The 16,494-nt window shown below is 38.3% G+C and overlaps 1 protein-coding gene across 1 annotated transcript in view; it reads left to right on the forward strand.

The window, feature by feature from the left end:
* The window catches only part of LOC126484199 (zinc finger and SCAN domain-containing protein 12-like), a 65,753-nt gene that overhangs the window by 9,965 nt on the left and 39,294 nt on the right, over positions 1-16,494 (forward strand). Inside the window, exons 4-6 of the mRNA XM_050107615.1 lie at positions 7,687-8,091; positions 10,930-11,200; positions 13,656-13,853. Of these exons, the coding sequence (XP_049963572.1) occupies positions 7,687-8,091; positions 10,930-11,200; positions 13,656-13,853 (874 nt within the window). The remainder of the gene's footprint in view (positions 1-7,686; positions 8,092-10,929; positions 11,201-13,655; positions 13,854-16,494) is intronic.

Genomic DNA, 16,494 nt, shown 5'->3' on the forward strand with positions numbered 1-16,494 from the left:
GTATCACCCTACAGTCACTAATCTTTGACACTTTCCTATAGAAAACAGTATCATCAGCAAACAACCGCAGATAGCTGCATCCTGTCTGCCAGATGATGCATATGTTTAGGAAATAATAGCAGTCTTATCGCACCTACCTGCGACACTCCTGACGATACCCTTGTCTCTGATGAACACTTATCGTCAAGGGCAACATACTGGGTTCTATTACTTAAGAAGTCTTCAAACCACTTGCATATCTGGGAACCTATTCCGTATCGTACCTTCATTAACAGTCTGCAGTGGGGTACTGTGTCAAATGCGTTTTGGAAATAAAGAAATATGGAATCTGCGTGTTGGCCTTCATCCATAGTTCACAGTATATTATGTGAGAAAAGGGCAATCTGAGTTCCACATGGGCAGTGCTTTCTAAAACAATGCCTATTTGTGTATATAAGCTTTTAACTCTAGGAAACTTGTTATATTCAGACTCAGAATATGTTTTAGAATTCTGCAGCAAACCAATGTTAAGAATATTTGTATGTGATTTTGTGGATCCATTCTTTTACCTTTCTTATATACAAGAGTTACCTGTATGTTTTTCCAGTCAGTTGGGACTTTCCACTGTTCAAGAGATTCATGATAAGACAAACTAAGTAAGGAGCCATTGCTGTAGACAACTCTTTGTAAAATGGGATTGGGAGCCATCTAGACATGGTGACTTATTTGTTTTCAACTCTTTCTGCACCAGGGATGCCTATTACTGTATCACTCATATCTTTGTGCAATGGTCATACAGTGGTGTGTGTATATGATTCTCCTTTGTGAATGATTTCTTAAATGCAGAATTTAAAACTTTGGCTTTCATTTTGGTATCTTCAACAGCCACACCAAGCTAATGAAGGGAATGACTGGACATCAGACCAACTTACCAATTTTACATAGGACTAGAATTTTCTTGGGTTCTCAGCCAGATATTTTGCTAAGGTATGATAGTGGTAGTAGTTGTTTGCTTCGCACACAGATCTTTTCACAGACGCACAAATGCCTGCTAGCCTTTGCCTGTTGTCATTTGCACATTCTCTTTTGAAATGAGAGTGCGACATTGCTAAACCACAGTGGATCTTTTCTCTGTTTAATCCACTTATGAATCACATACTTGTCCAGAACATAATTTACAATCTGTTTAAACTTTGCTTATAATTCCTCTATGACATTCATACTGGAATTAAATGACTGCAATTGATTATCTAAGTGAGATGCTAACACCTGCTTATCTGCTCTTTCTAGCAAAACACCCTCCTACCCTTCTTGACTAATTTATTAACTTTCGTAACCATAGTCACTATGATGACATAATGATCACTAATCCCTTTTTCTATAGTGATGCCATCGATAACGTTGTTTGTAGCTACAGGATCTAAGATATTTCCATTGTGTGTGAGCTGCCAAACTAGCTGTTCGAGACAGTTTCCAGAAAAGTATTCAAAACTATTTTGGAAGACTGTCTGCACCCCCTGCAGTGAACCCATAGACATCCCAGTCTATACTCAGTAGGTTATAGTCACCTCCAATGAGTATTGCATGGTCTGGATATTTACATGGTACTGACTGTAGACTTTCTTTGGATGACTCAAGAACTGTCACAGCAGAATAGAGTAGCCAGTAAAAATTAACTAGATTTCACATAGACCTGTTATATGCGACTGGATAACCTCACTGTCACACTCAGTTTCTACCTCAGTAGAAGCAATATTTTTATCAACTGCAGTGAACACTCCCCTTCCAATGGCATCTAATCTGTCCTTGCAATAAATGTTCCATGATTCGCTTAAGATCTTGGAGCTTCTTACTTTGCGTTTTAGCCAGTTTTGGTCCCAATAACAATTTGAGAGTGAGAAAATTTCTGGAGGACACTAAATTGGGGAAATTTGTTATGAATATTTCGACAATTTACTGATAAAATTTTGACGTTCACAGCATCTTTACTCTCAGCGTGGTCTGATTTCCTACCTGCGTATTGACTGGTGAGTGTTCATCAGAATACCTCAAACTACGGCATAGCCTTAAAAGTCCCGTGTGCACTCCACAAGTACTCTGCTACCCAAGTAGCACTTCCTTTGTGTAGTGCACCCCTGACCTATCAAAGGGAGTCCTACAATTCGCCACTCGATTACGCACATCTAGAAATCTGCAGCCAAGACTATCACATACCTGATGAAGCCATTGGTTGAGACCCTCCACTAAGGTCCAGCCCAAAGGATCCTGATCAGCTCTGGAAACTATTCTGCAAATTGCAAACTCAACTTGTACCCTGCATGAGAGGCCAACTGTCTTCACCACGACTGCCAGCTACCTCAATGAACTGAGGATGTTCCCAGAACCCATGCAACAAACTTTGCTGGTGCTGGTGTAAGCCACAACTTGTAGACAACTGCAACCTGCAGGGTCAATAGTTGCAGGCAAGGCCACCTCCACATTTCAGATAAGGCCCCCAGCTGACATACCGAGTGCACATTGGCTTTCTTTCCTGCCCGGAATGCTATCTTCCTAAGAGGCTTCATAGTGCACCTTAAGTTGGAACTCCTGATAAGTAGCTAACTCCTGCCCGCACGTGCTTGCTTGGACCGTGACTAAGGAACAGCCATGTTCACTTACAGTGTGAATATGTCGGGCCTGGTGCCCAGCCTATCAAATCCATGGTGGAGAATGTGAATCAGTTGCTCCAGTCATGCGTGGTACTGAGTCATGCAGGGAGTGCTCCTTTATGGCCAGACAGTGGGAATTTGGGAGCAGGTAGGTGACTGGCATTAAAACTGAAGAAATTGCAAAAAGGTGGGAATTTAAGGAGATGGGACCTGGATAAACTGACTAAACCAGAGGTTGTACAGAGTTTCAGGGAGAGCATATGGGAACAATTGACAGGAATGGGGGAAAGAAATACAGTAGAAGACGAATGGGTAGCTCTGAGGGATGAAGTAGTGAAGGCAGCAGAGGATCAAGTAGGTAAAAAGACGAGGGCTAGTAGAAATCCTTGGGTAACAGAAGAAATATTGAATTTAATCGATGAAACGAGAAAATGTAAAAATGCAGTAAATGAAGCAGGCAAAAAGGAATACAAACGTCTCAAAAATGAGATCGACAGGAAGTGCAAGATGGTTAAGCAGGCATGGCTAGAGGACAAATGTAAGGATGTGGAGGCTTATCTCACTAGGGGTAAGATAATAACAGCCTACAGGAAAATTAAAGAGACCTTTGGAGAAAAGAGAGCCACTTGTATGAATATCAAGAGCTCAGATGGAAACCCAGTTCTAGGCAAAGAGGGGAAAGCAGAAAGGTGGAAGGAGTATACAGAAGGTCTATACAAGGGCGATATACTTGAGGACAATATTATGGAAATGGAAGAGGATGTAGATGAAGATGAAATGGGAGATATGATACTGCGTGAAGAGTTTGACAGAGCACTGAAAGACCTGAGTCGAAACAAGGCCCCGGGAGTAGACATTCCATTAGAACTACTGACGGCCTTGGGAGAGTCAGTCCTGACAAAACTCTACCAACTGGTGAGCAAGACGTATGAGACAGGTGAAATACCCTCAGACTTCAAGAAGAATATAATAATTCCAATCCCAAAGAAAGCAGGTGTTGACAGATGTGAAAATTACCGAACTATCAGTTTAATAAGTCACTGCTGCAAAATACTAACACGAATTATTTACAGACGAATGGAAAAACTGGTAGAAGCCGACCTCGGGGAAGATCAGCTTGGATTCCGTAGAAATGTTGGAACACGTGAGGCAATACTGACCTTACGACTTATCTTAGAAGAAAGATTAAGGAAAGGCAAACCTATGTTTCTAGCATTTGTAGACTTAGAGAAAGCTTTTGAGAATGTTGACTGGAATACTCTCTTTCAAATTCTAAAGGTGGCAGGGGTAAAATACAGTGAGTGAAAGGCTATTTACAATTTGTACAGAAATCAGATGGCGGTTATAAGAGTTGAGGGGCATGAAAGGGAAGCAGTGGTTGGGAAGGGAGTGAGACAGGGTTGTAGCCTCTCCCTGATGTTATTCAATCTCTATATTGAGCAAGGAGTAAAGGAAACAAAAGAAAAATTTGGAGTAGGTATTAAAATCCATGGAGAAAAAAGAAAAACTTCGAGGTTTGCCGATGACATTGTAATTCTGTCAGAGACAGCAAAGGACTTGGAAGAGAAGTTGAATGGAATGGACAGTGTCTTGAAAGGAGGATATAAGATGAACATCAACAAAAGCAAAACAAGGATAATGGAATGTAGTTGAATTAAGTTGGGTGATGCTGAGGGAATTAGATTAGGAAATGAGACACTTAAAGTAGCAAAGGAGTTTTACTATTTGGGGAGCAAAATAACTGATGATGGTTGAAGTTGAGAGGATATAAAATGTAGACTGGCAATGGCAAGGAAAGCGTTTCTGAAGAAGAGAAATTGGTTAACATCGAGTATAGATTTAAGTGTCAGGAAGTCGTTTCTGAAAGTATTTGTATGGAGTGTAGCCATGTATGGAAGTGAAACATGGACAATAAATAGTTTGGACAAGAAGAGAATAGAAGCTTTCGGAATGTGGTGCTACAGAAGAATGTTGAAGATTAGATGGGTAGATCACGTAGCTAATTAGGAGGTATTGAATAGGATTGGGGAGAAGAGAAGTTTGTGGCACAACTTGACTAGAAGAAGGGATCGGTTGGTAGGACATGTCCTGAGGCATCAAGGGATCACAAATTTAGTATTGGAGGGCAGCGTGGAGGGTAAAAATCGTAGAGGGAGACCAAGAGATGAATACACTAAGCAGATTCAGAAGAATGTAGGTTGCAGTAGGTACTGAGAGATGAAGGAGCTTGCACAGGATAGATTAGCATGGAGAGCTGCACCAAACCAGTCTCAGGACTGAAGACCACAACAACAACATAGGTGACTGGAGAGACAAGCTATGGGAAATCTGTTTCTGTTGGGTAACTTCAGTCTGTGAAGGCTTCAGTGAGACCCTTGAGAAGGACTACTCATCACTACTGATGCGACAGCCATGAGTGGCCAGGCTGTATGGAAGAGGCTTCTTGGTATGGACTGGATTGCTGATGATTGGTGGGTTTCAATATGGATGGAGGTATTGATGTAACCATCTTTGAGATGGAGGTAACATCAAGGAAGGTGACTTATTGAATTGGGGAGGACCAGCAAAGTGAATGGGAGAAGGCGTTGAGGTTCTGGAGGAATGTGGATAGTGTGCCCTTGCCCTCTTTCTGTCTCCTCACCCCTACAATCGCCACACTACTACCTTCCACATGCTTCTTAAAGTCCATAAACCCAACCACCCAGGATGCCCCATTGTGACCGGTTACTGTGCCTCCAGTGAGAGTATCTCTGCTGTCATGGACCAACACCTTCAGAAACTTGCCTGTAACCTACTCTTTTATATAAAAGACACCAACCATTTCCTTCACCAGCTATCCATAGTTCCTGTTCCTTTACCTCATGGTTCCTTCTCCATCACTATTAATGCCGCCCCCCTCTACACTAACATCCCTAATGGCTGCGGCCTTGCTGCTATTGAATACTACCTTTCCCGACACCTGACTGACTCCAAACCCACAACCTCCTTCCCAGTCACCATGACCAAAAATACATCCTCATCCATAATTAGTTCACCATTGAAGGCATCACCTACAAACATATCAGTGGTACAGCAGTGAGCACGCGCATTGCACCATCCTATGTCAACCTATTCATGGGCCATCGACAGGAATCCTCCCTAATCACCCAGATTGCCAAACCCCTTGGATTCATTGATGAGATCTTCATGATCTGGGCTGAGAGTGAGCACACCCTATCCACATTCTTCCAGAACCTCAACATGTCCTCCCCCATTTTCTTCACCTGGCCCTTCCTGACCCAACACACCACCATCCTCAATGTTAACCACCACAACAAAGGTGACTACATCAGTACCCCCATCCATATCAAATCTACCAATGGCCAACAATAATATTGTGAAGAGGGTAGTTTCTACTCACCATATAGTGAAGATGCTGAGTTGCAGATTTGCAACAAAAAGACTGTCAGAAAGTTAGCTTTCTGACAGTCTTTTTATTGTGCCTATCTGTGACTAACCATCACCGCTATATGGCGAATAGCAACTATCCTTTTCATAATATTGTTGCATGGCATCCTGGATATTCACCAGCAATACCTTCACTTTGGCAGATGTCAACCATTCCATACCAGGAAGTCCCTTTCATAAGGCTAGTCACCCTTGGCCATTGCATCTATAATGATGACCACTCCCTCTCCAAATATACCAAGGATCTCCCTGAAGCCCTCACAGACCTAAATTACCCTTCCAACCATGTACAGAAACAGATAACCCGTGTCTTGTCTCTTTAGTCCCGTACCACCTGCCAAATTCCCACTGTCCAATCACAAAGGAGCACCTCCCTTGTGACTCAGTACCACCCACAACTGGAGCAACTGAATCACATTCTCCACCAGGGTTCTGACCTGTACCATCTGTATCTTTCCCACCATCAGGTTTTCTGAATTGCTAAGGTGGGAACTCTCCCATCACACCCACTACTCTACTTCTCTTCCTTCCCCCCCCCTCCCCCCCCCCATTCAAATATCCTGACTGCACATAGCAGTCCCACCATGTCCCCACCATCTTCATGCGTGCCCCCACGAGCAGCACTACACCCTTCCCCCACCCTACATTGCTATCCCTCTCCCCTTCCCAACCCAGCCACTTCCTTAACCCCACCACCCACAGATTACTACTTATACCACGAGGCGCAGTTGCTGTGTGCAGTCTGGCCTCAGTGGGCAGAGACCATGTCGTGTGTGTGTGTGTGTGTGTGTGTGTGTGTGTGTGTGTGTGTGTGTTTTTCTACTTGAAGAGAAGATCTTTTGGCCGAAAGGTTAAATGTATAGGCGGTTCATTGTTGTGCCACTCTGTCACTCAATGTCTATATGGTGGGTAGCGATCTATCCTTTTCATAATATTGCCAATATTCCATCGTGGATTTTCCATTGTTTGAAAGTTCTCTGTCTTGTTTATATGCCTATTGATGATCCTGTGTCTCAACTATTCGGTGAGTTGTAACCTTTACTCCTTAAATTCTTTATATTCCACCAGAGACTTTCCTACCAAGCTTATAAGGAGGAAGCATGGTTGGGCAGATAATACAGTTTGGGTTGTTTCGGGAAAGTGTAGTTGAAGGGATGGTATAAGAAAAGAATAACAGGGCGAGTTTTGGATAAAAATGTATAAGACATAGTCATTGGTGTGGGATGGAGAAGAATGGAGACAGGTGCTGGAAAGTGACAGGAATGAAGAACTGCATCAAACCAACCTTGGAGATGATGCCTAAAACATATGGTACATAATAATAATAATAATAATAACAATAACAATATTCATCTTTCAACTCCATATATCTCAGTTATGTTTAAAACACTACATTATGCCAGCAGGAATTCTTAATAAGAATCTGGAATTCCTGGAAAAACCTCTATGAAGAGGGTACAGAAAAACAGACATCAGTGTAAAGGTGCATTACTGTATGCAAATCATTTCCAAACATTAAACTGAAGGGGTTGATCCACAAAGCTTAGAATTTGTAGTGTGACATTTATACTCTTATCCATATGTAATTTAATTGTATATATTTCTGTTACAGAATCCAAGACAGTTCTAGAATACAATCACAACACCAGTGACAGAGATGTCAGTACCTCTAGCCAGAGCCATCAATCTCCTCAGAGACGCCGAAAACTTCCACAACCAAGGAAAGCCCACCTGTCTTCTAAGTCCCAGAACATTCCAAGAAGACGCACTGTACAACATATAAAACCTCACAGTTCAAGTGGGGATGATGATGGTGATGATGATGATGATGACAATGAGGGTGGTGATGATCACCAAGATGATGGCGATGGTGATCGTGATGATGGTAATGGTGATAGTGATGAGGACTCAGTTGGAGAAGGAGAAAAGAAAGAGTGTGAGGAGGAAAAGCATGAAGACATGAATGAAAAGTTTAGTGATGAAAGGCTAACTGCAGCAGATGAGTCTGAAGTAAACGGTATGTTTCAAGGTGTGCCATATTTATTTGCGTCATTCTGTGTGAAATCAATCAATTAAAAAAATGAACCTTGATGATTTTCAATTTGGTAATTTTTTTGTATCTATCAAAATAAGATAAAATCCAAAACTTTTGGACATTTAATTTTTAAGACATTAATTCTTGAAGTTTACAAAGTGTTTGATGTTTGTCTTGCTTGAAAACTTTGTAATTGCCATATCTCACAAACTGTTTGACTTACTGATCTGAAGTTAGAACCATTTTTATCAGTTTCTCACAAACTTTGAAAATAAGATCTATTTGATTGTAGTCATGAATCTGCTAAATTTTCACAGATTTTTTTAAAAGTCAGAACTTCGTTTTATTGAAAAAAATGTCACTCATGTTAATGTCTTTGCCAAATTTCATGATGGTATTGCAATGGGAAGCTCCTGAAATAAATTGTATCTTACTTCATTTGGTTTGTCCACTGCACCACAGCTGCACATGGTTTGCAGACTGGTTCATAAAGTTAAAGTTTGAATGAAATTGTTGTGCACTAGTTAAGAATATTCAATTTATCATTTTAACAATGTAGTAAACCATGCCTTACAAAAATGTTTAAAAAGCTTACAGAGTTTATGAAACTTTATTTCCTTCCCAATTTGAAAATAATTTTTTGTTTTGAACAGTGATATCTCAGCAGCACAATGTAATCATAAAAAAAACTTTTCTAACTTTTGTTATTGTCTTGTAGATTTTGAAGAAATTGAGGCACAGTGGCCTTTTTATGCTACTTCACATTTAAAGGGAGAGTGCAATGGTTTTGGTGGCACAGTAAAAAGGCTTGCAGTCAAAGCTAGTTTGCAAAATCCTATGAATAATCAAATATTAACTCTCTTCCAGTTGTTGAAGTGGGGTAAAACAAGTATATCATCAGTCACTTTTTTCTGCATGTCATATTATGAGCATGCAACAGAAGAAAAGAGCTTGACAAAGATTTTATGAAACCATAGCAGTCATAAAGAGGCAGAAATACAATGCATTTATTCCAATCAGCAACACCAAAATTAAATCATAAATTGTTTCTGATTTTAACAATTTTGATGTTCATAAAATTCAAGTGGGACCATATTTAGATGGCATGGCATTTGGACAGATTATAGGATTTGTCACTTCTGTTTTTAACAACAAATAGTCAATGGGGGTGCTATCAGAATACGAAAAAGGATAAATAAACTTTTTATTTATGCATCCTTGTTGGCCAATTCCTTTTTCATACCCAAGAAGACTAGATAAATTAGCTAATCAGATTGTAAATTATACCCCACAACAGCCACCGAAAGTACATACATGAGATAGAGAGATTATAAAACTCTCATAGATTACATTGAAGACAGATATGTTATAGTATCATAATATGTCATTATTGCCTGTGTGGACTAGGTTACGTCATTTAAAAGAAGGCTGTAATGTATAATTTTAGACTCTAATAAGATTGTATTTGGTTCACCATAATATTTATCTTTTTGAGGCAAGTAGAAAGTTTCTCACATCAAGGCACTCAAATAACACACAGTTAAACAGGAACATCATCTCCAATGTTTAATTAATGTTAATGTTATTGTAAAATAAAGATAGAATTAAATAAATTGTTTATAATCTTTATTGAGCATATGTTGTTATGGCATGTGTTAAAATATTTTACAGTTAACATTGGAAAACCGAATCTGAATTTAAAATGATAACTCTTATAATGCGATAAATTATTAATCACCAAGTAAAAAATCTCAGTGGTTTGACAGGATTATTTGGCGTTCACAATGTAAAGTCTAGAAATAAGTCCAAAATCCTACAGACTACATACTGAATGCTGCGCTTATCATCAAAATAGAATTTATCTTAATATGTTCCCACTTGAATACCATTGTGAAATTTGGCACATGCATTACGAAATAGTGTATGACTTAATTTTTCCCCCAACAGAAAAAAGATAAGGTTTTGAAATTTTAAGATGTAAAAAAAAATTGTTTAAGAAAATTCAGCATTTTTATGAATATAGTGAAGTAACACATATTTTTAAAGCTTAAGAGAAACTGAATAAAATAGTGCAAATTTTAGGTCTGTAAGCTAATAAATTTCTGAGCTATGGCTATTTTAAGGTTTCACAATCTGACAAAATATCGTACAATTTTGGAAACATCAAGAATTAATAATGCAAAAATGTTTGGTCCAAAACAAATCTTAATTTGAAATTTTTCATGTAAGCAACTTCTCTTATCAATGTACAGAAGAATAACAATATTTGATATGGCATGAACCAGAGCCATTAGTTGATTTCACATGAAGTGATTCACGTATGACACAACTATAAACCAGAAAGAGAGTGAAAATCCAATAAAAGATGAAGTGTTTTTAATGGGTGGGAATCAGTGTTTATGTTATCAATCAAATTTTACATGTTTGGTAATAAAATTCGCACATTAATTGTATCAAACCAGATGAGAGGGACCCACATGTTAGAATGTAGTTCTGAAAGTTTGGATAGTGTTGTCACATGTACTTTTATGTGTATCTTTCAGCAGTACTAAACATTTCACCTTAAAAATGTGAAATGTACTTGCCAGCAGGTGTGTCTCACAGTTTATTAAATTGCAAAATTGGCAATTACTTCTGCACTTCCATCTGAAGTCTTTCCTCAGGTCTAGATATTGCTGTAACTGTTTGCATGCAACTCAATAAATTTTATAATAAATAAAATATCTTTTATGCTGATATTCAGAGTAAAATCAGTATAACATTTACTTTCCATTCACCAAAATATGCATAATGGTAAAGTTGGAATGTGATATCTTACAGGTATGAATGGTAATGTTAACGGAGATGATTTTTGTGCTGATGAAGATGATAATGAAGAACAGAATGATAAAGAAGAATGGAAAACACATTGGGGCATAAAGTGCAACCAGTGTGACCAGATATTTCCTTTCAAATCACAGTTTGATAAACATTACATTAATTCCTATGAGAAGAAACCTGTATACACTTGCTCATACTGTAATAAAATGATGGAGAAATATTCAACATTCAGATCACATTGCTACAGGCATGTTACAGAAGGAAGATACAGGTGAGAAATTATTGTATTCATCATGTTCCCAAAATAAAGGTAGCGGGAAACGAACCTCCAGCTACAGAATTCTGTGGCTGCAGGAAAGTGGCTTACCTGCATGCTTGGCACAGTTATGTTACAGGACAATCTATCTACAACAGAATAACTAGGCAACACATGAGAAGCAAGAAAAACCATTTAGTGAAATAATGTCCATCAAAATGTACTTAGCTTTTACGTGCAGCAAAGTGTGCCAGGCTGTAGGGAAATGATGGCTGATAATTCTAGCATTTCCAAATATGTTTCCACAGAAGCTGCTTAACTGGCTGTGCAATGTGCGGAGGTGTGCCGTCCTGCGTAAAAATGATCCTATCCACACTGCTGAAGGGTTGGAATGATGGTGTTCAAAAGACTCTCAGAGCATATACCAGTGATGGTACAGGTAACAGGACCTCCAAGATCCATTTCGTTTAAAAAAATCTGGCCCTACAATAAATGATGCCATCAACCCATGCCACACAGTTACCTTTGCAGAATGAAGTGGTATTGTTAATGTGTGAGCAGATTTTCCATTAATTCCCTGTGCACTGCATGCTTGCACACTATCATGTGACACTTCCTGCAGTGTTGTGGCCATGTCTTCTACTGATGTAAGATCAATTGTTTTCCTCCCTCTGCCACACTGCACTTCAAAAGAAACTGTCTTTTCAAATTCCATACCACTTTCTCTGTACTTTTGGCAGGTATTGGAACAACACCTTTTTTCATACCACTGAGTGTCCAGGACTTCCGCAGAGTTGCTGGTGCACAGTCACCATTCTTGTAAAAGAGCTTTACCAACAGAATGCTTTTGTACATTGAAACATGGATGCCAAGTGTCTCAGATGCAAACTGAGGCTCAGCTGTGTATCCCACAACCTCTTCTTTTTTTTTTTCATATTCTGCCACTAAAAGTGGTAACATTTTTGTTAAACTTCTTTTTGTTTCCATAATATTTACCCCCCTCTTTGGTAATATTCTGTTCAAATTTGGTGTCATGCTGAGCAGAGGTTTATTTCTTACTGTGTTTTAAAACTGGAACTTTAATTATAATCATCCTATGTATTAAATGGGAGCCTTATTTTTGATATGTAGAAAAGCACCAAGCTCATGTTTCCAAATTGTACAATAGCTGCCCCATACATTTGATTGTACAGAAATGTTTAATTATGTTTATCATGCAGATAAGATATTTCATGACTAAAAATTGTCAGGTGGAATTATATTTAGAAGAATAGGGAGAAAAGTGATCAGTTCAATTTCAGGTACAGTAAAACAGAACTTTGGTCTTTATTTATACTGTTTAATGGTGTGGGGGGGGGGGGGGGGGGGGATAAGTAAAATTCACTTTGAGTGTTTGTCATTCGTAATATTCATTGTCACGTTTTGTAATAACTTGTGTGAACTCATAGCCAGTGACATATTGTCATAACTTGTGTGAACTCATAGCCAGTGACATATTGTCATTTTATCTGGTAAAACAGAGGAATTGGTATAAACTGCAACCACAGAGCCATACTTGGTAGGATGTAAAATTGCAAGAGCTGTTGAAGGATTAGTGACCAAATTCAGAGGTTAGAATTACTTGCAGCAGTGACTTATTTGTGTAAGTGGCTGCTGAGATGCTGGGTTTTATACTGATGGTGTGTTTTGTGAATAAATAGAACAGTTTTCTGTGACAGATCATTTGCTAGTGTCATATATTTTCACAAAAAGAAAGAGTGGTGTAACAGTATATTGACCATTATTTGTGTGTATAATGTCAATCAGTGAGTCAAAGTTTGTCATTGCTAGTATGATTTCAGTGTCAGTTACAGCAGTAAAGGCAACTGAGTGGCTTCTAGATCAGTGGTAGTCAACCTGGTCTTATCACCCACTAATAGAAATTCCAGTTTTCATGGTGGGCAATGGGCAATTGGGAAGTTAAAGATACATTCATTAGGCTTTCATAAAATTTTGATAAAGTATTTGCTAAGTAATTGTTGTTATATGCTTTAACATACTGCAATTCTGCTATAAAAATTTTATAATTTTAAGTTACTTTCCTATTTTAAAAATAATAGTTATTCTGGAACTAATGGGTGGTTAGAAAATTTTGCTGCTAACAGAGGTACAATAGTGGGCAGTAGGCAAAAGAGTTAGACTATCCTGTTCTAGGTTATCATTTGCCCATTACTATTTATGTTTCTCCCTGTGTACAACTGACTATGATAGGACTTGTTGATACTTCCAGCTTCTGTCTACACAACATGAGTTACGTAGTACCCACATTATGATGATGATGATGAAGATGGCGGTGACAATGACGTTGAAAGACCAAGATCATACTGGAAGCAATTTGAAATAGATTATGAAAAAAGTACATTTTTTTTAGATTTTTGTTTCTTTTTTAGTTCATTTATGTATGGCTTTATGAACTTACAATTCCTTGCAGGTGTGATTACTGCCAGAAAGGCTTCAGTTTAAGAAGTATGTTACGTGTCCATGTGTTGGCAAAGCACACAACAGTAAAACCATTTATCTGTGAAGAATGTGGTAAAGGTTTTGTTACAAGACCAGGTCTCAATATCCATCTCAAAAAACATAAAAGTGATGAAAAGATGGAGTACCCCTGCACTGACTGTGGTAAAATGTAAGACATCTTATTTTTGAAAATTTAATTTTGCTTTGTACCAAGGAATGTATTTTTGTTACATCCCTCCTACTCTCTCATCTCTACATCTCCCCTACCTCCTCTCCTCCCCCCTTTTTCTCCTCTGCAATTTTTCTCAATGGGAAACAGAAACATATTCTTTACATTGTGAAAATTAGTATGATCAAGCTGTTGTTTGTGTTTCTTGAATTGTATAGATAATGAATGAACTTATGAAATGTAGATTGAAATTATCATGATTTTTATATAAGTCAATGATTATGGCTTTCATTGGAAGGCATACAAGTATGTACAGTCAACAAAGCAAAACTGTTCGCATGGGAAATGGCCAAATTCTATGTCGGCATTCTCAGCATGTACACCGACATCACAAATTGTGTGAACACTTTTGTCCTATTAATGCCCATATTGGGTTATAGTGACATCACCATACAAGTGAGATGTATTATATAGAACATAGGAAATTAATACCAGTTAAACATTATACATGGACATATAGGACGTAAACAGTGATCACAAAATATGTAGTGATTTGACCAGCGGCATTAGATGCATTCCAAAACAGGCGTTAGCATCACTGTGTAAGTAGTTCACAGTCAGAGTTCCTGGGTGTCACTTGTTGAATCCCAGTTTGGTTCTCCCATTCAGCCAATATTTTTTTTTTTGTCCCCATTATGGTAGGTGTCAATGGCCTTTCTGGATGAGCTTCTCTTGATGAGTGCAACACTGGTGCCTTTTATTTGTCATCTTTTAGAGAACTACTGTAGCTTGAACTAACAAATCTGTATCACAAAGTTCACCCAAGTTATTTTAAGGGCATTTGTTTTATAGGCATGAGATAATATTGTTATTTTGAGGAGTAAGTGATTTTAGACCAATCTGATTTACTTCTACAAAAATTTTTATCTTTTACAAAGCTCATATTTCAAATGTAGTAAGTAACTAATTGAATACTTATTTATTTCTTTAGCCTGAAAGAATCTAATATACTTTTTATGTACTCAAATGTAAGTGCCAAACTCAACAGTGATCCTTTCCCATATTTATTTGGGAACACTAAAATTCACTATCATCCTCAATTTTGAAGACAGTCAGGTCCAAATTAAGTTGCTGAAGATGAAGTTATGTCTGTATGCATAAAACTGTTCATAGAAGTTGCAAACAGAATGAGGAAATAGATGTTAAGTGTTAATTAGCATGAATTCCATAAATAAAATTTGAAGTGCAATGACTTCATGTAGACTTCCAATTAACAAACATACAGTTATACCAAATGTTGTAATATAAAGAGGAGTAATGTGAGACTAGGGAAGTTTCTCATATGGAATGAGGCTTGTACATCCACCCCAAACAAGAGACTGTGATGTGGCCAACATATGAATGTTGCACCTTGTATTGGTGGATCATAGTGTGTTCTCCAAGGCCTGCAGACCATCACAGGAACATCATTCACTGAGCTAAATAGTGCTCATCTGAAAAGATGAAGTGATGCCAGGCACAGTCTACATTCAGTTCAGCAAATGCAACGCTATAATGTTTGTGACCATCAGAGAGGGCTACTTTATTTGCAACCCTGCGGGCTCTAAGCCCAGCGTCCTGTAAGCAGTTGTGAATGATTTGATTATCCAGGGAAATTGATCTCATTTTTTAGTTTGTCGGTATTTAGAAACAGACATTCCATACAGGTGCCTACTTAAACACTGTTTTTCTGAGGTGTCAGCTCCTTGCTGAAGCCATTGCATAAATCCAGCCAATTACCCCTCTCTTGTGGCATCACTTTATCCCCTTCTGGGCAAAGTAAAGTTCAAAACCACACCTAGCTGCTGGTTTATGTTCACTGAAACCACCATTCTGGATGAGTGCCAGAACACTATGTCTTGTAGCCTGTGTATGCTGGGACATCCTGACAGTAAATGATCATTTGTCACATACCTGTCTGTGGCACATTGTGTTATCATGTTCAGCATACCTCAGGTAAATTTATGTTCCACTTGCAACCCTCCATTAAACAATACAGTGAAAAAAATGGTATTGAGGAGATGTGAACCCCAACTACTTCAGCGGAATTTCGGAGAAATGCTGCTATGTGGCGACCATGTAACTATGCAGATTTGTTGTTATTTCTGTAGTCGTGGCAAAAGCAGCTCAATGTAGCATAATAGTATAAGAGTAAGTGTTACAATGTATATATCAAATAATATGTGGTAATTGTATTCAATCACAAAAAATCAGAAATGTATAAGTAAAATCATTACAATAAGAAGGAAACAAGTACACTGAAAAAAGTGTGTTACCCTACATGTGATGCTGCCGCTATTACCAGTGTTTGTCGCATAACCACTACTGCAAGCTACGCACAACCGAAGGTACCAGAGCTTATCATGACATGCTAACAGTATTGTCTTATAGACTGTACAGTGTGCTTGCAACTAGTCTTGTCACCAAGATGCACTGTGATATGTACAGTTTAACATAAATGAAATGTATCGTTGTTGCCCAAAGAGTAACGTTACTAATAAAATCAGTGCAGTGATGGACCTTGAAAATGTCATACTATTTGATAAACAAGAGAGAATTGTGAGAATGTAAATTCATTACTTTCAACTTTGTGTATTTCAAT

This window comes from Schistocerca serialis, chromosome 1 (genome assembly GCF_023864345.2).
Source record: "Schistocerca serialis cubense isolate TAMUIC-IGC-003099 chromosome 1, iqSchSeri2.2, whole genome shotgun sequence".
NCBI classification, from domain to species: Eukaryota; Metazoa; Arthropoda; class Insecta; order Orthoptera; family Acrididae; genus Schistocerca; species Schistocerca serialis.